The sequence below is a fragment of the Myripristis murdjan genome, chromosome 24, assembly GCF_902150065.1.
Source record: "Myripristis murdjan chromosome 24, fMyrMur1.1, whole genome shotgun sequence".
Classification (NCBI taxonomy): domain Eukaryota; kingdom Metazoa; phylum Chordata; class Actinopteri; order Holocentriformes; family Holocentridae; genus Myripristis; species Myripristis murdjan.
Window position 1 is genome coordinate 6,823,652 of NC_044003.1, and position 21,104 is coordinate 6,844,755.

General features: G+C 40.6%; 1 protein-coding gene across 3 annotated transcripts in view; it reads left to right on the forward strand.

Moving 5' to 3' along the window:
* Nucleotides 1-16,189, forward strand: part of txlnba (taxilin beta a) — a 21,223-nt gene extending 5,034 nt beyond the window's left edge. Inside the window, exons 1-11 of one of the 3 annotated variants that reach the window (XM_030047937.1) lie at nucleotides 152-333; nucleotides 2,818-3,040; nucleotides 3,674-3,743; nucleotides 4,619-4,704; nucleotides 6,087-6,257; nucleotides 6,843-7,037; nucleotides 8,512-8,631; nucleotides 9,871-9,945; nucleotides 11,596-11,688; nucleotides 14,274-14,369; nucleotides 14,612-16,189. In XM_030047937.1, the coding sequence (XP_029903797.1) occupies nucleotides 275-333; nucleotides 2,818-3,040; nucleotides 3,674-3,743; nucleotides 4,619-4,704; nucleotides 6,087-6,257; nucleotides 6,843-7,037; nucleotides 8,512-8,631; nucleotides 9,871-9,945; nucleotides 11,596-11,688; nucleotides 14,274-14,369; nucleotides 14,612-15,694 (2,271 nt within the window). In that variant the 5' untranslated portion in view covers nucleotides 152-274 and the 3' untranslated portion in view covers nucleotides 15,695-16,189. Of the gene's footprint in view, nucleotides 1-151; nucleotides 334-2,817; nucleotides 3,041-3,673; nucleotides 3,744-4,618; nucleotides 4,705-6,086; nucleotides 6,258-6,842; nucleotides 7,038-8,511; nucleotides 8,632-9,870; nucleotides 9,946-10,013; nucleotides 10,089-11,595; nucleotides 11,689-14,273; nucleotides 14,370-14,611 lie in introns of those variants that run through there. The other 2 variants (XM_030047939.1, XM_030047940.1) reach the window with 2 other exon arrangements.
* Nucleotides 16,190-21,104: the final 4,915 nt, after the last annotated feature.

Below are 21,104 nucleotides of genomic sequence, written 5' to 3' on the forward strand. Positions count from 1 at the left end.
TTCTATTGTTCGTGTCTTTTTGGGTCAAAAAAAAAAAATCGTTTCTTATATGGGATGATATTTAAGGCCTACTGAGGGAGCTTTTATTTTGAAGCGAGGTGACCGGATGACGCCTGCTTAATGCATTTGATTTTACGGCTGGGAGGTTTCCGGGCTGCACCGGCACCGAGATTTGACAAACAGCATCAAACATTTAAATGTGATCTAAAACTGTACAGGATCAGGATAACTGATCGATAAAGGAATCGATTAGGCTTTTAAATGAGTTCGATGAATGAATCGTGCGTTACGTTTACGACGACAGAGGAAAGGATGGAGGAGACGAGACGTCCTGTGAGTTCACGGCCAAATACGCCCATCCCTATAATAAAAATTAATTTATCTCTATGATATTCCTATAATATCACTATAAAGATGCTCGGTTCACAAGGTCACAATTACCTTATTATACTTCATACTGCCAGTATATTTGTGTGTTTGCGTGTATTTTCAAATGTGGTATCATAATATAATATTGTACAATTCCATATAGGGTGTATAATACTATTATTATTATTATTGTTATTATTATTATCATTATTATCATTATCATTATCATTGTCATGGGTTTCAATGGAGATTTTAGAGTCACGTGGTCCGTTATCCCGGAGGCCTCTCCACCCTGCCTGGAATAAAACTAGAGAGGAAATAAAACACAGATTTTATTTATTTAATTATTTATTTATTTATTTTAGCTCTGGTCAAATTTAACTGCTTGATTTAGCATTTTTATTGAATATTCGAATAAAATATCAACTATTGGGCTGGCAGTTGCCCTGTCAAGAAAAGTAGGCTTATTGATTTTTTTAAAAAATGTCTTTATTTCTCCGAGCTGATGTCTCACGCTGTCAGGGATCATGGTGGGGGGTAAGAGGCGCTGTAGGGGGGTCGAGGCTCACACATTTCAATCCTACATTTTAAATCTATCTCCCACTTCCAGCCTGACAGGCGTTTTGACAGGCAGCCGGCAGCTCACCACTGAGCTCTGCCCTTATTTTGCAGCTCAGCTCCCCCACAGAGCGTTTACAGCAACACAAACATCATCTGAGATACTAAAAAAAAAAAATCTCCATCTGAACAAGTGATTTCTCATAGTCAGGCTTAAAATCTCTGTTTTTCTTAAAGCAAATGGAAAAAAAATCTAGTAGGATGAGATCATCCCACTTGTTTCCTATGCAGTTTTTACTTGTTTCAGGAACAAATGTGTTGAAATAAGGCAGATCAGCAAACTGGGATCAAGAAAATGATGCTTGATTCAAGAAAAGTCTGGAAACAAGTTGATTAGCATTGGAAACAAATGGGCTTATCTCAACCCGGCGGCAGATTTTGTCACTTATTTTAAGAGAAGCAAAATTTCAACAGAATTTGGGATTAAATGACTTGTTAAGGTGGACTTTTTTTTGTTTTTTTTTGCAGTGTAGCGATGCTCAAACATTAGTGCACGGTGAAATGCAGAGTTTGTGGTGTTTGCCACATGTTTGTTTTATTAAAAGAGATTATTTATAGCATTAATAGTCGCTGTAATAATAGGGGTGGTGATACTGATGGTAGTAGTAGGCTACTAAAGGCAGTGGGAGTAATGGCAGCAGTAGGAGTTGCAGTGCTAGCAGTAGTAGTGCTAGTAGTAGTTGTACTTAGCAGTGCTGACATAAGACATTGTATAAAAGCAAAAGTGAGGTAAAAAATCAAGATGAATCCTGTTATTATTTTACTGCTATAACAAGCAAATTTCTGCATGTGCATCACTGTATTTTTTTTGTTTAATTTACTGCGCCTGTATTTAACCAAGTTAGTCTCACTGAGATATAAAATCTCTCTGCTAAAGACAACCTGGGCACAAAACTACAGAACATGCATGAAAAGATGCAAACAATATAAAACAGTATTTAAAGAAAAAGGGACTATAGAAAGGCAGTTAGTGTGAAAACAACAAACCAAATGTCAGTGCCTGCAAAAATCAAGTCGACACCCTGTAGACAATTTGCTGTGAATTCTGGGTTTAAGGAGCTGAGTACATCAAGACCATTTTTCTTTGTACCTAAATACATACTTGAGTGTCCACTTTATCAGCTCCACCTGTACAATCTAGTGCAGTTCAGGTCAGCAGCTCTGACATAAATTCTACCTTTTAACAAAGTTTATAATGTTCAGTTTGTGTTGACTTTGTGGACAACGTGTCACTTTAATTCTGTGTTTATTACTGAGGTTGTAGTTTGCAGAGGTCTGCTACTGGACTGCATTATATTAAGAGGTGTTTCTAGTTTTTTGTCCTCCCTATTTTTATACAATATGGGGGACAGAATATTTGAAACACCTCTCAATGAAGTGCAGTCCTGTCCAACAGCAGCACTAACTATGAGCTCAGTGCCAAACATAGAAGTGAATGAACACCTCTGTTACTGTGACAACAAGAAAACCTGAACATTACAGGCAGCAGGAAAGGAAACTTTATGGCAGAACAATCGGATTGGAATGGATTAGATTGTGCAGGTGGAGCTGATAAAGTGGCTACTGAGTGTGAATCCAGTAGAGAGAGATGCTTGATAGAAGTCATTAGAATGTAAACCATAAGTGGCCAAGCTTCTGTGAGTAGAGGAACAGACCCTAAAGAGAATGGACTGATAAATAAAGGTATAGCAGTGAGTCAGTTTCTACACATAGAGAAGAGAGAGAAACCAAAAGAAATCCAGAAAAAGACTCAACATGTGGACAAATGACAGCCATCATGATGCTCTCTCTCTCTCTCTCTCTCTCTCTCTCTCTCTCCCTCTCTCTCAGGATGGAGAGCTCGGTGACAGCAGCTGAGGTGCTGGCTCCCCCCCAGCCCGCCGTGGCCTCCCCCTCCCCCTCCCCCTCCTCCCATGACGGGAGCGCCGAGGGCCAGACAGCGGCCCCCCTCCCAGCTCCTGCTCCCTCCGATGGGAGGATGGAGGAGCTCAACAGGCGGCTGGAGGACATCATCAGGACGTACGGGTCCGCAGCCAGCCTGCTGGACAAACAGGTGGATAGTCGGCATGGAAGTATGCAAGTATTCATAAATGTCTGTATGTATTTATACATCACTGCATGCAGGTAAATATGTGTATTTTGTTTGTATGTGTAAGTGAATGCATGTATGTATGTATATAAGTGTATATGTAGATAAGCATGTGCTGTAAGTGTGTAGAAGTACACATCTATATATATATTTTTTAATTTTATTTCCTTGCTTGCTTATTTACACATTTATTTAATCATTTACACTCTTTCCATCAGTATTTTTTACTCATTTGCCAAGGATTATAATACTGAAGACTGCTATCTGTGGCAGGAAATATGCAAATTTACTGTTATTGTAGTAAAAATATTGAACAGTATCAGTATTCAGCATTCAGTATCTTTACTGTGGCTCAGGGAGGAAGAGGAGGGCAAAACAACCTGAACTTAGTTTCCTTTACTGGTGTTTTTTTACTCGCAGAATAAAGTTAAGGCTGATGTAAATCTTTAAGAGGCACATTGTTACCATCTTCTGAGAGTAATAAAGCATTTTTTACGTAGCGCTGTGCTGTGATTATGGATGTGATGTGATGGTGACGCTGTGACGTCCTCCTCCAGCGCGTCGCTAAGGTTTTGTGTTGTTTTGGTTTGTAATCAGACTGCGGTGGACGCAGAGGCGGACAAGATGGACGAGGAGGCAGATGACATCACCGTTACCAAGGAGACAGGTGAGGCAGGAAGATGCTGGGAGTCTCAGCACCCTGACCATGTAGTGTGTGTGTGTGTGTGTGTGTGTGTGTGTGTGTTTATATGCATGCTGTTAATTTCTGCTAATCTTTTCACAAAGCAAGCAGTTGCATTTTAGAGCTCTGAAATCATTTCTCCAGCTGTTGGTTTCCATTTATGCCACTTGGATATGAAAATGAACTTTCAGAGACTTCAAACTTTCTTCACACGTGTGTTCCAGCACCATAATAAAGTCCTCCACATCAGTTTTCCCTAAAAGCAGCAGCACTGTGGTGTTTTGATGACTTTCTCAAATTGGACAGAATGAAACGATCCATCCGCCGTGGAAAATAGTCCCTGGGGGAAATGTTTATGTTACACAACCAGTTATCATTTCATATCATGTTCACCTTAGCCACAGAAGCAGAACATTTTAAAGTGGCTGTTTCAGTGAAATTTTAAATTTGAACATCAAGGGATTTCGATGTGTAGGTGAAATCTTTAGGGCCCCCACAGGATTTGCAAAATGGTTTGTTGCCATGTAAGATGTGGATTTTTACATGAATTGTTTTAAATGAGCCAAACATTCAAAATCACTGTTGTGGTCCTTTAATCCAGTGAGTTCATTCGTCTCTTCACTGATTTATTAAAATGTGTAAATGTGTTTAATGTTAGATTTGGAGTGGAAAGCATCAGACCGGTTTTTAAATAAATTCATGTGAACGAATTAATAAATCATGTTCCTTCGAGCCATGTAAACAATGTCAACAACACAGTCTCTCTCTCTCTCTCTCCCTCTCTCCCTCTCTCTCACTCTCTCCCTCTCTCCCTCTCTCTCTCTCTCTCTCTCTCTCTCTCTCTCTCCCTCTCTCTGCAGACGCCTCTGTCATCATGCAGAATTTGAACAACTTTTCCTCCCAGGCTGAGAAACTGGATGCTCTGGTCAAGATGTACACTGAACTGGTAAGAGCTGGTCAACACACACACACACACACACACACACACACACACACACACACACACAGAAAATATGAGTTATAAAATTAATGTTTTGTTTTTTGACATATCCTTTGTTTTTCAGATGATTTTTATGTAATAAAGATACACACGATTTGCACACACTTTGCATTTCTAAGTCATTATACAGTGGTTTGTATACAGTCCAGAACCACATTACTGCTTTCATTTGTGCTGCCAGTCCGTCCTGAACGTAAACATTAAACAGTCATGTGTCTGTGACAGGTCGAGCTAAAGGTGCAGTGTCTCTTCCACATGTGGCACCTGCAGGGAATTCAGTTCAATTCGATTTTATTTGTAGAGCGTCAAATCATAACAAAAGTGATGTCAAGGCAAATTGCAGGTACATTTGCATTTTAGTTGTTGTCCTTGGCATCCCTGTTAACTGCAAGTATGAGAGGTTGGTGCTTTAAAACCATAGTAACACCTTTTGCATCTACTACACACACACACACACACACACACACACACACACACACACACACACACACACACACACACACACACACACATATATTTGTTTTGGTTTTCCACTGAAAGGAAATGAAATATTATTTATTGGTTAAATATTTGTGCATAAGTAATTGTCTATTCATAGGTGTATTTGATTTCTGCCGCTTGAAAATGACCAAAATAAAACATTCACACTGCAAAAACGCAAAATCTTACCAAGATTATTTGTCTTATTTCTAGTCAAAATATCTCATTACACTTAAAATAAGACATGATCACCTGAGAAGTAAATTGTTTTTAGACAATTGTCTCTTGTTTCAAGTGAAAATTCACTTGAAACAAGTGAAAATTTGCTTGTTTCATTGGCAAAATTTGCCAGTGGAAAAAGTGAAAATTCACTTGAAATAAGTGAAAATTAGCTAGAAACAAGAAACAAATTTTGCCAATGAAACAAGAAAATTTTCACTTGTTTCAAGCAAATTTTCACTTGAAACAAGAGACAATTGTCTAAAAACAAGTTACTTCTGAGGTGATCATGTCTTATTTTAAGTGTAATCAGATATTTTGACTAGTAATAAGACATTTTTGACTTCAAATAAGACAAATAATCTTGGTAAGATTTTGAGTTTTTGCAGTGCATTCAATTCACACACACACACACACACACACACACATACACACACACACACACACACACACACAGTGTCATCGCGTCTGTCTCTTTTCAGTCTCTTTTGAAATCTTGCAGTTCAAACGATCAAATTATGGTTTTCATACATAGTTACAACCATCCTACTGGAAAACCAAACTCCTTACTCTGAGCATGTGTGTGTGTGTGTGTGTGTGTGTTTGTGTGTGTGTGTGGTTGCGCACAGGCCGCCCTGAGGCAGTGTGATGCGAAGAAGCTGTTAGCCCTGAAGCAGAGGATGTGCAGTCTGGCCAGGGACAAGCAGCAGCTGCAGGCGGAGCAGCGGCTGAACATGGCGGCCCGCAGCCAGCTGGAGGCGCTCTGCAGGGAGCTGCACACACACAACAACACACTGAAGGTATGCAGGAGGGCCTCCACACACACACACACACACACACACACACCGACTTCCTGGAAAACAGTGCAGCTTTGATGAAGGCCTGAAGAAAAATAAACCCCAAATTTTTCCAGTTATCCTCCACCTGTCCCATCAAAAAAAACTGTGCTTTTCTCCCTGACTGATATTCTATTGATTTACACTTTTGAATGATTCCTGCTTGTCATGCCCCAATGAGTTTTTTTTAACAAGAAAACAAAAAAAATAAAATAAAATCACACACTGCCAGATGAACGGAGTCCATCTAAACACAGAGACACTGTCGTTTGTGTTGTTGGACTCAAATTTGTCCCACTGGCTTTGCTGCACTGCTGCTTTGCATTTTCATTCTTGTACAGCAAAAAGCTGCATGTTATATTCTACATATAAGTTTTTTACCAAAAAGAACATATTTGGATGTGACCCCTTTGTAATTGCCAACATTTTGATTAGTAACTGTAAATTAACGTTTTGTCTCAGTAACTGTAACCGGTTATAAATGTACAGAGTGAAGGAAAGCGATCACTTGTGTCCCGAACGTTATCCCCTCTCTGTCTCCCCCTGCAGGAGGAGACGCTGCAGCGCTGCAGGGAGGACGAGGAGAAGAGGAAGGAGATCTCCAACCACTTCCAGAGGACGCTGAACGACATCCAGACTCAGATCGAGCAGCACAGCAACCGCAACACCAAGCTGTGCCAGGAAAACGCCCTGCTGGCCGACAAGCTGGAGAGCCTCATGAACCAGTACGAGCTGAAGGAGGAGGTAAAGACCCTCCGCCGCCCCGAACCAGAACCCCGACATGCAGCCGAGCGCGTGACACCATACGTAAAATCACACTTAGAGATTGTAAAATTGTAAACTCAAGAGAAACGAGCATCTTCACACTCAGTGCAGATATCTTATTTTATTTATTGCAAGGTTTCGGTGAGAGACCTTCAAGTCATCCAGCGCTGCGGAGAACTGAAAATTTGAACATTTTTTGTAGCAAAATTCCAACAAATATTTAAGAATTCAATATTTCCCCCATAATTGTATTCATTTATTCTTTATTCCACTAGGGAACGCTTCTGAAATAGCATTTAGAAAACCATGGAATGCTAAAAATCTCTGTTAATTTAATAATAAATGATAATAATAATTTTAGAATTACCAGGTTGACTGGCAGCTCCCTTAAGGTGGGTTTTCTTTCAGGGTTTATAGATTGTCACTGAAATTATATCTGATGATTTTTGTTTAAAAAAAAAAAAAAAAAGGCAAATACATCTACAGTGGTGGAAAAGTTTTCGGACACCCTTAAAATTTTACACAATCTCACAATCTCAAATATTATCATGAAATATTTGTGGAAAAATCTTTTTTGTGTTTCAGAAGGTGTGGCTGCATTAGACAGATACAAACAAATACAAATTATATTTTTTTTGGTTTATTTTTTACAAGAAAAACTAACAAAACTAAATTCTTGACAGTGTAATCTTTATCTTCAGGCGTGTTTCCTGCGTTAGGTTCCTTGTTTTAGCCATTTTTGTGTCTGAAGAACTTTCAAATGTGCTGGCTTTATATAGACATGAAGCTTGGCAACAAAAATTATGTCTTTTAATAAAAAGAACGACCTTTATCACTGGTACCAAAATGACCCAATACTCAAAATTTCTGATGTATTTTTATGGAACCAATTAATTTTAAGTTTTTAATGGCTTTTTTAGGAATTGTTTAGTATTTTGGCTGTGACTGTACTAAAAGAAATTGCACTTGAAGACCTAAGAGTGATTCTTAATGCAATATTTCACAAATGCATGGGGTGTCCGAAAACTTTTTTCCACCACTGTATAAATAAGTCTTTATTCTGCATACACTCCACAGGGGGTGCACGGTTCCTGCTACATGTCAAATGTAAAATTCCCTGACAGTTTCCATCACTTTCCTTGACTAAAACGTTGAATTTTCACAACCTGTAGAAACATAACATTTATTATTCTGCTTTTACCCTGTAGGGGAAGTGAATGTGATGTGAAATCAATGGAAAATTAATTTCATGTCTGGTGAATATCTAGTTACTGATCGTTTTTGACTGAGGCTAACAGAAGTCCATGATAATCTAAGAAATGTATTAAAATACCTGACTTTCCCTGTCTGGAATAGACTTTTCGGTTTCAGTAGACGCAGGCGCTCCACCTGCTCTGACACACGCTCAGATTCATTCATGTGTTTAAGTCATGTTTGACTGATCGATCCGCAGAGTCTGGAGAAGATCAACAGGCACCGCGACCTGCAGCAGAAACTGGCCGAAGCCAAACTGGAGGAGGCCAACGCCCTGCTGGCTCAGGCCGAGGAGAAACACAAGAGGGAGAAGGAATATGTGAGTCCCGCCGCCCGTCCAAGAGCTTTGTTCCAAAGTCAGGAAAAGAAAGTGAGACCAGCTTCGATAAACCGCTGGAGAGCACACGTTTACTGTCACAGCCATCAGGGAAGCATGAGACAGGACACCGTTTTTTTTTAATTAGATTAATTGAATTGTATTTAATAGAATAGAGATATTAAATGCGATATTTAGTGACACCTACTCTGACAAGATGAGTGGTGGCCCAAAATTAAAACAATCCTGGTAGTTTTTAAAGCATCGAAGGTAAATGAAGACTGTGGTTTGACAAAATGAAAAAAAAAAAACTTTAACACACTGGATTCTCTGTATTTTAGAGACACTGAAGGATGCAGTTCATGATTTGTTTTTAAAATAGATTTTTAAAATAGATTAGCATTTTGGAAACTGAAAATTCACAGCAGGGATTCACTCCCTTATTTAGCACTTTAGACAGTAAATTCAGTTTTTGGAGAGTATTGTTTGGCAAAATTGTTTGAATTACGTTTATATCGATATCTTTATAAATAGTAATTTATAACATAGTATGTAGTATGTGCTTATGTTTATACAATTTATAAATGCTTCATTTTGAGAGATTGGCTTAAAATATTGTTACTGGGTTGCACTTTGGTTTGTAGGCATGCAAGTATATACTATGAGAAAAAACATACTTTAATTACATTTTTATATTTTTATTCCAGGAGTTACATGCAAGATCAGCTCAAACTTCCCTGAGCTTTAGCTTGAATGGCACTAACATGAATTTATTGTGGTTATCATTTAATTTGCATGATTGATCACACTGATTCAGCACTGTTGAAAGCAATAATTACTATTGATCTTAATATTTTATATCGCCATTCCTTCTTCATTGGTAATCTTGTTGTTTTTTCTGAATTTTTCTATTGTTGTATTACTTGTGGGTATTTATTCAAATTATTTGATTGTTTCATTTGTTGTTTTAATGCATTTCTTTCCCACCTGACTGACTGAGTTGTCCAGTTTAACTCTTTGTGATAAGTGCTAAAGCTTATCATCATTCATTATTGATCATCATTCACATATATATCACTGTCCATGTAAATGATCATTATTATTATTAACAGTAATAGTAGTAGTAGTGGTAAAAGTCATAGTAAGAGTAGCCTTCGTTCATAGAGTTATTAATAAATCATTAGTTAGCCGTGATGTTGTCTCAACGCCCCCAGTTTGATTTGTACTGTCTCTGTTGCCTAGCTGCTTAGGGAGGCTATTGACAAAACAAAGAAATGCTACACTCTGAGGGAGCAGGAGCTGGCCATGAAGAAGAAGGTAACCAAGCTGTTTTCATCTCTTTGTGGTTGACGGATGTCGTGTGTTTTCTGTTCTGTTCTAACCAGTTACTGGTACAGGCTGCAGAGTGGAAACTGCAGGCTCAGCAACTCAGAGAGCAAGGGACTGTCATGCAGGCACAGGTGAATATTAACTTGCAGAGCTAACACACTGACGAAAAAGAGCAGCCGACACAAACAGCTGCAGCAGCAGGACGCAGTTTGTCCTGCGTGTGAAAACTGTCCCGCAGATTTACCACAATTACAAGAGGAGGCAACACGATTTGCCAGAAACCTCCGAGTTATAGCATCAGCTTTGTTGCAGTTCCTATTTGTAGCCAGTAGAGGCTGCTATAGGTCATAGATTACCTATATAATATACTCTGTTCTCACAGCTAGTTTGTCATGTTACCTCAGGTGAAATGTTGATTTGCAAAACTAACAAAAGGAACATCGAATACAGTTTCTTGCAGGTTTGTTTATTTGGATCCCCATTAGTTGGTGCCGAGGCAGCAACTGCTCTTCCTGGGGTCCATAAGTTCATGTCATGGTTGCATGGGTAGATATTAATTTTTAAAAAACTGCCACACTAACAGAGTGAACAGTACAGCATGGTGGTACACATCATCCGGCTGCGATGCATTTCCATGGCTCCTTCAGAAGCCATGACAGTGTGTTGCTTAGTTTTAGCGCCATGCTGTACACATGAGGATCGCCATGTCTCACCAGTTCATATTTTGATTTATGAACGTAATCATTTCTGTCTTAGAGGCTCTGGTGAATGTTGACTTGAAATCACCACCCTGAGGAAGAGAACAGGAAATGCCATATTTGTAGTTCATAGCCAGCAGCATGCTTGCTAGCTTGATGCCTCAGACAATTGAATCCTGGCATGCACAAGGCACATAAACTGCTGGGGGAAAAAAAAAAAAAAAAAAAAAACTACTCCTCTTCAGTGTTTACAATCTTGTTTTTCTTCAAACAAGGTAAAAAAATCAGCCACATTGTTGCAACATATTTACATGTTTCACCCAAATCTGGTGAAATGCATGAAATGGCTCTGGAAACAACTGCTAATTTTATTTCACTTTTTTTTTTTTTTTGACATAACAACACTGAACATGAGACAGTTTTTGCAGGGTGACTGCAATTTTTAAATTTAGCCAACACTTGGCAGCCGTTACCTCAACTTTCTCATTCCCGTTCCCATTCCCAAATTGACAAGCGACTTGCAGAATAGTACAGGACTCCAAATGATGGTTGGTTTGCTGCCGAAGTGGCTGCCGGGTAAGTCTAACTTCCAAAGCACAAGAAGAAGCGGTCAAAACCAGCGGAGACAGTCCATTATGGGTCAAACTGCAAAATCGGGGCATAATGGGTTTGGGACAAAGTGAATTGGACTCCACTAGGTAGTGTAAACACATCTAATACATGTCCATGGTGGAGTATAACTGGGGCCTTCAGTCAAAACAGTCAAACTGGTCAGAAACGTTTTTGCGACTGGACTCCGGTAGATACCGAGTGGCTGTAAGTATTTACAGGTCGAGAGAGTCAAAACATTTCAGCACACTGGCCTCTATCTGTCCTACGCTTGTTCCTGTCTCTGTATGACTCAGTCTGACTGTCTGTCTGTCTGTCTGTCTGTCTACAGCTGACCCTGTACGCTCAGAAGTTTGACGAGTTTCAGGAGACACTGGCCAAGAGCAACGAGATCTACATTAGCTTCAAGCAGGAGATGGATAAGGTAGGTACTGACTTATGTGACGGATCGTGTGCTGTAGGTGGGAATGGTCCTTAGGAATCCAACTGTTGTAGCATCTTTGGAAAGCGTGGACAATATGCAAAAGTCCATGTGGGTAATTATTGAGACGGTCTAAAGATTAGCATGATGAGTAATCGCAATGCGTTTTGTTTACTGATGGCCTTCTGTTTCCTGAATTTTGAGGCGGAAGTTGTGTTAAAAGGAACTTGAATCTTACAAGGATACAAGGATACAAGGAAGTTTATTTGTCATTATACAACAGGTTGAATAATGAAATTAAAGTGTGGTTCCCTCTTGATTGATTAATTGATTGTATAGAAAATAAAATTATTAAACATGGAGGAGTGCAGATGGTGCATTTAGTAGTCTCAGCCTGAGGGAAGAAGCTGCTCTGTAGTCTGGTTGTACGGCAGCGAATACTTCTGTATCTTTTGCCTGATGGCAGCAGGGTGAACAGGCTGTGGCTGGGGTGGCTGTTGTCTTTTAGGATCCTTTTGGCTCTGCGCAGGCACCTCACCTCCCCGATATCACTGATGCTTGGTAGATGGGTGCCAATGATGTTTTGGGCAGTTTTAATCACTCGTTGCAGAGTCTTCCTGTCCTGGGCCGTGCACATCCCATGCCAGTTTGTGATGTTTCCAGTCAGGATGCTTTCAATCGCTCCTTTGTAGAAGCTGACAAGAACTTGGCGTGGGAATTTTGCTTTCTTAAGTTTCCTTAAGAAATACAGCCGTTTCTGGGCTTTTTTAACCAGGGCAGAGATATGTGAAGTCCATGTTAGGTTCTCTGTTATGTTGATTCCCAGGAACTTAAAACTGCTCACTTGCTCCACCTCAGCTCCATTAATGTAGACAGGGTTGTGTGTCTTTGCCTCTTTTTTTCTAAAATCAACTATCAGCTCTTTGGTTTTGCTGACGTTGAGCAGTAGGTTGTTTTCTGTGCACCATTCTGCAAGATGGTTGATTTCCTCCCGATATGAGAACTCATCATTGTTGGAAATCCGGCCGATGATGGTGGTGTCATCCGCGAACTTCACAATAGAGTTCTCTCCATGTCGGGGGTTGCAGTCGTGGGTGTACAGCGTGAACAGGAGGGGGCTGAGCACACAGCCCTGGGGAGCTCCGGTGTTGAGCACTAGAGTGGAGGAGGAGAGACTGCCAATCCGAACTGACTGGGGTCTGTTTGTGAGGAAGTCCAGTATCCAGTTGCAGAGAGTGGTACTGATGCCCAGAGTGTTCAGTTTTCCAATCAGCTTCATGGGGGAGATTGTGTTGAAAGCTGAGCTGAAGTCAACAAACAGCATTCTGATGTAGGTGCTGCTTTTCTCCAGGTGAGTGAAGACTGAGTGGAGAGCAGTGGAGATGGCATCCTCTGTGGATCTGTTGGTTCTGAATGCAAACTGCTGAGGGTCCAGACTGGCAGGGATGTTGTTCTTTATGTGCTGGAGAACCAGTTTCTCAAAGCACTTCATCAGGATGGGGGTGAGTGCCACAGGGCGGTAGTCATTTAGATTAGACACTGCGGACTTTTTAGGCACAGGGATGATGGTGGCTGTCTTGAAGCAGGTGGGAACACTCTCCTGTGACAGCGATATGTTGAAGATGTCAGTAATGACATCTACTAGCTGGTTGGCACATGTTTTTAGTACACGGCCAGGGATGTTGTCAGGCCCAGCAGCTTTACTCATATTCACTTTCAGCAGGACTTTCCTCACATCCACTGTGGATACTGACAGTGGCCGGTCCTCTGGAGGCGGAGTAGACTTTACAGCTGATTCCTTGTTGAGGAGGTCAAAGCGAGCATAGAATGTGTTTAGCTCGTCTGGTAACGTGGCCTCACACATGATGGGAGCGCTCCTGCTTTTGTAGCCTGTCACATTTTTGACCGCCTGCCACAAGTCTTTGCTGTTGTTGGTGTTGAGGTCTCTCTCCAGTCTCTGCTGATGCCTTCGCTTTGCCTCCTTGATGCCAGCTTTCAGGTTTGCTCTGGCGGTGTTGTAGGCTTCTTTGTCACCTGACTTGAAGGCAGCTTTTTTGGCTCTACATAGAGCTCTCACCTCTCCATTCATCCAGGCTTTCTCATTAGGGAATGATTTAACTGTCCTTGTTTTTACCACATCATCAGCACATTTGCTGATGTATGATGTCACTGATGATGCGTATTCTTCAAGGTCAAGGTCAATATGGTTCTCTTGTCTTAGTTTGTACTTTCTCTTCTTTTTCTGCTTTTCTGTGAAATCACTTTGTGTGCTCTGCTTTTTTAAAAAAAATAAAATTTAATATGGCCTTGATCAGAGCCAAGCTCACTATTCATGTTTTTTTGCACTAATTCCTCTCTATAATTGTATTTATAGGAATGAGTGCACTAAACCCGTTATTACTGATGTGTAAACTCTACTGTAAGGTATCAATGTGCTACTGAAGCGCTGCCTTGAGAGCGCTCAGTGTAAATTTTGACCTTGTGCCTGACATTTCTCTGATATTTGTTGTGTTTTTGCTTTGTTCACTATTGTGCAATAAAAAAAAAATTGGTAAAGCTTTTTAATTGTAATCATGTTTTCCTCTTAGATGACAAAAAAGCTGAAGAAATTGGAGAAAGAGTCCAACATGTGGAGGACGAGGTTTGAGAGCTGCAACAAAGCTCTTGCTGATATGATTGAAGAGGTATGGATTTTGCTGCTGCTCTGATATTAGTTTTTGTGCAGTGTTGGAGCACTTTTGGGTAATATGGGGTGTATTGTAGGTAATTGTAGATCTCATAACATTTACGATCGATGTGGAGGACAGGAGGATGTTACTGTAGGCCAGAATTTCCTGTTATCCTTCTGAACTTGTTGGTCTAATTTAACCATTTAGTTCCAGTCTTTATAACTTTATTCCTCCACATTCCACTTCTCTCCTTCCAGAGGGCCGAGAAAGGCAAAGAGTTTGAGCTGTTTGTTTTGAAGATTCAGAAGCTGGAGAAGCTGTGCCGTGCACTGCAGGACGAGAGGAAAAGCCTTTATGAAAAGATTAAGGAAGTCCGCCACGCCAACTCCAGTGCCTCAGCAAATGTCATCACCGCCATGAAGACCCCATGCACCAACGAGAGCCCTGTCCCTGAAGATGCTTCCCTCCTGGAAATGGAGGAGCTTGAGGAGATCCAAAGGGAAGACCCAGTGCTGACAGAGGACATGACCCGTCTGAGGGAAGAGCAGGCCAAGCTGAAGGAGTTTGCCGCCTCCCTGCTGGCTCGTGCCCCTGACACAGATGACGACGATGATGATGATGTAGACCTTGAAGAAGACAACGTAGCCTTGGCATACAAAAAGTTCAGAGCCCAAACACAGGCCGAGAAGAAGCCCTCAGAGCCGCAGCTACCTGAGCAGATGGAGGCCAAGCAAGCCACAGAGTCGATGTCAGCGGAACCAGTTATCCCAGAGCCAGTTTCTGAAAAGGTTAAAGTGGAGGAGGTACCGGAGCCAGCTGGATCCACAGTGGCCACGCCAGCAGCATCAACACATGAAGAGAGGAGCGAGCTGGCTTCTGAACCGGTGCCAGAGCAAAAACAAGTTGAGGCAGATCAACCAACTGAGCCGAAACAAGAAGCAGCGCAGGATAAAGTTGAGGTCAGTGAGGTGCAACAGCCCAAACCAGAGGCACCGGTGCAAGAGAAGACGACTGAGCAAAAGACTGCTGAACCAGCACCAACACCAGATCCAAAGACAGTCGAGGCCAATGAACCAACAACAGACCCCAAACCAGAGGCAGCCGATGAAAAGACAGCAGCAGGGGTCAGCGAGGTGCAGCAGCCCAAACCCGTGGCACCAGAGGAAGTCAACAAAGAGCAGCCGTCTGAAGCAGCAGTGACACCAGAGGAAACACCCACCGGGTCAACCAAGTCTTCCAAAGGCTCCGCCAAACCCCAAACAGCAGCTCCCTCCAACGGCGACGCCTCCAAGAAGCAGGCAACGAAGAAGAAGAAGAAGAATGGCAAGAAATCGAGCTAAACCACAAGGCTTGGGAAGGGTGTCTGAGTGTGTGATGGGATAGGGTGGTGTGTGGTGTTAACTGGGGGTAGTATGGGTGTGCGTGTGTTTGAACTCATACCTCGTGCCTTGTGTAAGGTTTTAAAGCGTGGTTTGTTTCATCTGGTGCAACTGAAGTAGTGGTTTGTCCAAGTTTCAATACCAGGTGAAGACAGACAGATAAACCAACTGTATTCACAGTTTTCAAATACAACTATAAAGGCCTAAATGACCAGTTAGACTGACCTAACTGAGGGAATAAAAGGCATTACTGAAAAAGAACGTCTAAATGAGTGATTTCATGATTATCTAGCCACGAATATTTAGCTTTAATAAAAGGGACACAATAGGTTAAGATAGACAAGTTTTGCCTTATGCAAAAATGCATATGCCTGAAGGGGGAAAAAGTCTGGTTGGCATCCACACCAATCAAAATACTGTGTCTTTTTTCACCTGAAATGACAATGCACTGCTGCAGCTCTAATAAAACAATTTTTTTTTTTGGACAAAGCCATTCTTTTGTGTGCTTTTTTACTCTTTATTTTGAGCCTGACTTTTTTCTGACATGGTATCAAGCCAAGATTTTTTTCATAGTTTGAGCATTACAGTCTCCGTCTTTGTTTCTTTCCTTATCTCTCTCATATAAACGCACATGGATGACAGTGTTGCTATGAGGCCGGGGCCCATTCTTGTAACCAAAAGGTCAAAGGTTAAAGTAGTAGTAGTGTGCGTCCACTTCCAGCCTTGTTTCTTGTCAAAGTGCTCAGTTCAAGTCATTTTGGACAAGATCAGAAATGAATTGCCTTACTTACTTACTTACTGCCTTACTTGTGTACATTCATCTCAGATTTAAGGCGCATTTTTATCTTTGCCAAACATTTCCATGACATAGTACAGCTTAATATCATGCAGATGGAGCTATTGTTCTTGTTCAGGTGAAAGATTTCACTCTTGCCTTGTCATGCATTATAGTGTAGTACAACTTTATGGCCACTAGATGGGGTCAGAGTTATTCATAACAAAACTCTATTGGATCTCCTCCAATAGAGATTTTGCCTTTTTTGGCAATTTTGTCTTTTTGTGTTCCTAGTCTCCTCTTTGCTTTTTATCCATTTAACCAACTGAGCTACACAGGGAATCAAACCTCCAACCTTGGCTGTGTTAGTGCCTTGCTTCACTCAAGTCTGTCCTGTCAAATGAAAGAGAACCAACAACAGCAAAGAAACTTGAGAAAACTGGCTTCAAAGTTGATCGACAGGACCATTTTATAGCAGCTTTCAAGGGCTCTAAATTTCTTTATTATCCTGATTTTTGTGTGTCTTAATGGTTTCAGTGTTGTTTCAGTGGCGCTTTCACCATGACCTGAACAAAATTTCGGAAAAAACACTGAATAACTGAATTGTTATTTGCTTATGAATAGGTCAAATATAAATATGCAAGGAAAATAAAATCTGCTATCAAAAACCGAAAGTACCAACTTTGTGTTGCCTTCAATAAGCAAACCATCAACCAGTAGTGACATTACGTCTCATGTATTTCTTTCACATGTTAATATGACGTTTTTACCTTAGTTAATGTTGACTTTAAAGCCGAACTGAGTGTATTTAGATTCACACTTAAGTCTGGTTTGCTTTAAACAAAGAAAATCCTGAGGAAATTCAAGGGCGTGTATTTTTTATCTCAGGCAGTATGATGCTGGTCCCATTTGCAGTGACTTAAATAAATAAATAACAATGCAAAAAACTAATCTTTCTACAATAAGCCAATAGTAAGAAGGTCAGAGGTCACAGTGCACCGACAATACAGGCTGCAAAATATTCCTGTGGCCCTCGAATATTTGTGGATTAGGGGAAAGGAAATGAGCCGAGGAGATAAATAGGATTCAGGGATTCATTCCTTCCTCATGTCATACACACACACACACACACACACACACACACACACACACTCACAAGCACAGAAAGCCTAGAAAATGACTCAAATGGTGTCTATCATTGCCACGTTTCATGTAGTAAGCAGAAAAAAAGATTAGTCTTATGATATTTTAGCATAAGCTCGTGAAGTGTGATGGAAAAAAAAAACAAGAGGAATGAGGGCTGCAAAGCGAGTTAGAAAGGATTTCTCAAAATTCAAGATAAGAGCATATTAAAACAAGTAGAGGAGGAAGATACGGGGGGGAGGAGGATGTGATTCAGGGTGGAGAGGCAGACGTGAAGTGTTTTCTGAGGAGTTTTTAAGCGAGTGACTGCAGGGAGTGACTTTATGGGTGTTAATGTGTCCGAGTGCATCATGGAGGGATTTCTGCAGGGAGACAAATTCAGATTAGGGCATGCAAAATGGCTAACGAGGTGGTAATCTTCCTCGTCAATTGATCATCATCACACTGAGGTCCAGCAGAAACAGGACGGCGAGCCTTCGCAGCCTCCAAAACGAAACGCCGGCGGATTTCAAAAGGTAAGTTCATCCACAAAATCATGCAAGTTGAAGTCGCCTGACCGAAATAAAGTTTGTTCTCCGTCCTGTTTGTGAATTAAAATTTGAAAAGAGGAGGAAAACTACAGCAGATATAAGACAACACATTGTGTCTTTATCAGTATCAGGATTATAGTGTGAAAAAGTTTATGTGGAAAAAAAGATTCAATCACTTTAAAGGTGCACTACACAAATGTGACGCAACTGACATTTAGATTCAGAGACACTTGAGCCCAAATTTATACCCATTAAGTAGATAAAAAACAGCATCACACAAATGTTATTTATCCTAAAGGATATATGTATATTGACAAAAAATGCAATGAATAGAATTTAAACCAGCATTGTTTTCTATTCAGAGCGTTCCATATTGATTCATATTGATTCAAAGTCAATGTGATTCATGCTGTTTATTTTCCTTTCGGCAGATCAATGCAGTTAAAGTCGTCAGAATTCATAACTTGATGCATCGATGCAGTGAATGAGCGGTCGCAGCCCTGCTCATTACTGATTCCCTGCGAGTGGCGGACTCCTCTCACCGCTCGTTACTTTCATTTTTCTGCCAGAGACTTGAGTCGTCCGGAGCGTCGGCTGTGTCTTATTTGCTGTGAAGCGATTTCTTTGTGCCTGAGCCTGATTTACAAGTGACTGCAATGTTCTTGTCATCCTCTGGCTTCGGAGAAATTAGAGGGAACACTTCCACCCAGAAAAATGTCAAATTTTCTGCCTTTTTTTCGTGTACGTGCCCACACCAACCTCGAGCACAATGCCTGAGGACGGTGGTGGGATCTCATTTTGGGATAATTCCTCTTTTATCTCCTATTTAGGGGGCGTGAGAAGAGAAGCAACAGCTCACTTATTTGATCGGTAACGGTGATAGCAGAGCTCAAACTGAGATAGTAATTTGTTGCATTACTCCTCAATAGGAAAAGTAATTACTGTAACACGTTGCCACCCAACACTGGTGCTCATAATGGATTTGTCTTTTGCTGCCGTGCCTCTTCACAGGCGCATTTACACGCTCGTCTAACCCTCTCCTCCTGTTGCACACAGATAGCTGCCTACTGTATTATCTCTCTGTATAAATGAAATGCCCTAGATATTACTGTAAGGCTTCTGCATGGCCGCTGCTCTCTGGATCCACCTCTGAGAGGAACATGTGCTGCCAGTCATTATCTTTAAATTTGACCATTTTCATGCTGAAATAAATCCAAAAAAAAAAATAAAAAAATAACAGGTATATAGTGTTTCCACCTGAGCTGTGGGTGGAAAAGCCTCTGAAACCACCCTGGGACACTGAAATCCTCCACTAAAACCAGAATGACACAATACCAGTATTACTGCTGCCACTGGTAAACATTGTATAATTAGAACATTAATGCATGCTTGTGTGTAATCCAATTAAACCAGGGGAATACACTAATATAATAATAATAATGGTAAGAACTAGAAGAAGAAGAAGAAGAAGAAGAAGAAGAAGAAGAAGAAGAAGAAGAAGAAGATGATGATGATGATGATGATGATGATGATGATGATGATGATGATGATGATGATGATGATGAAGAAGAAGAAGAAAAAACATAAATGAAAATAAGTCATAAACTCATCAGGTTTAAAAAAACAAAACAAAAACAAAAACAAAAAACAACTTAGAGTATAAAATCTAATAAGAGACAATAAAAGAGAGTTCAAAGAAAATTGAAACTCCAGTAAAATCAGGAAAAGGCTCTCTGATACAAGTATGTTTTATATATGTATACATGTAGGTGATTTCCATACAAATGTCCATATTAGATACTTAAACATACCGGTAGGGGAGACTGGGGTAAGTTGAGCCAAAGGGTAAGTTGAGCCACCCCCTGTTGCTAGGAAACGGTAAAAAACACTGATCATTTGACCAAATATTTAAGAGGAAGGCATAATTTCACGGAGTCTGTGAAGGTAAGAACCACATGGGTAAAGTGGTTAGACATTTATTTCCAAAAAAAACATTTTTTACTCTTGAAAGTGAATTCAGTCTATCATCAGTTTCATGAGAATTGTGTTAAGACCAAAACAGATAATTTTAAATTTGTTTTATACATCACTTGTGGTATCTATGAGCTACAACATGAGGTCATAAACCTAGCATAAAAGTGCACCATTTTAGTTGTGGGGATTAAAAAATTCAAAATGGTAGCTCTGGGGTAAGTTGAGCCACTTGGCCAGGGGTAAGTTGAGCCGCCCCAGGAACAGCTGGAGAAGAAGTGTAGAGGCAGAAATGTCCGAGAGTGGGCTCAACTGGGGAGAGCTTGAGCAAAAAGCCACGAACAGAGTGAAATGGAGGATATTTGTCAGTGGCCTATGCACCCAAGAGGAGCAAAGGGCTTAAGTCAAGTAAGTCAAGTTGAGCCAGAGCCCCATACACTTAATAAGTGTGTTTTGGCTGTAGCCTAAATGTCTTAAATATGAAATAAATATGAAATATTGAATGAATGAATAAATAAATAAATAAATAAATATTAATTATTTATTAAGTGTATGGGGTAAGTGTATTTTGGTTCAATGTTCAAATGTGTTACGTTCATATGTTCATAACTGACCTTACTGTCAGCAAGGACACCAAGAAACTAGTGTTCTAGTGTTTTCTTTCCAAAAACACAGCTGTTAATGTTCTCTTCCCAAGCGCACTTAAAGGCATGTTAGAACAGCTGTTTATTGTACCTGTTGAATTGTGTTTAATAAATAAAAATACACATGAATGTGAAGAAGTGACTGTTATTTAGGGAGGGAGAAGGTGAGGGAGGGGTGGGATGGAGGTGTGGAGGAGGGTGGGGGGTAGTAGGGATACGGCTCAACTTACCCCGCCCCTATGCTCAACTTACCCCATACACGGGGTAAGTTGTGCCACGAGACCACTTTTTTTGGACATGCTATATTA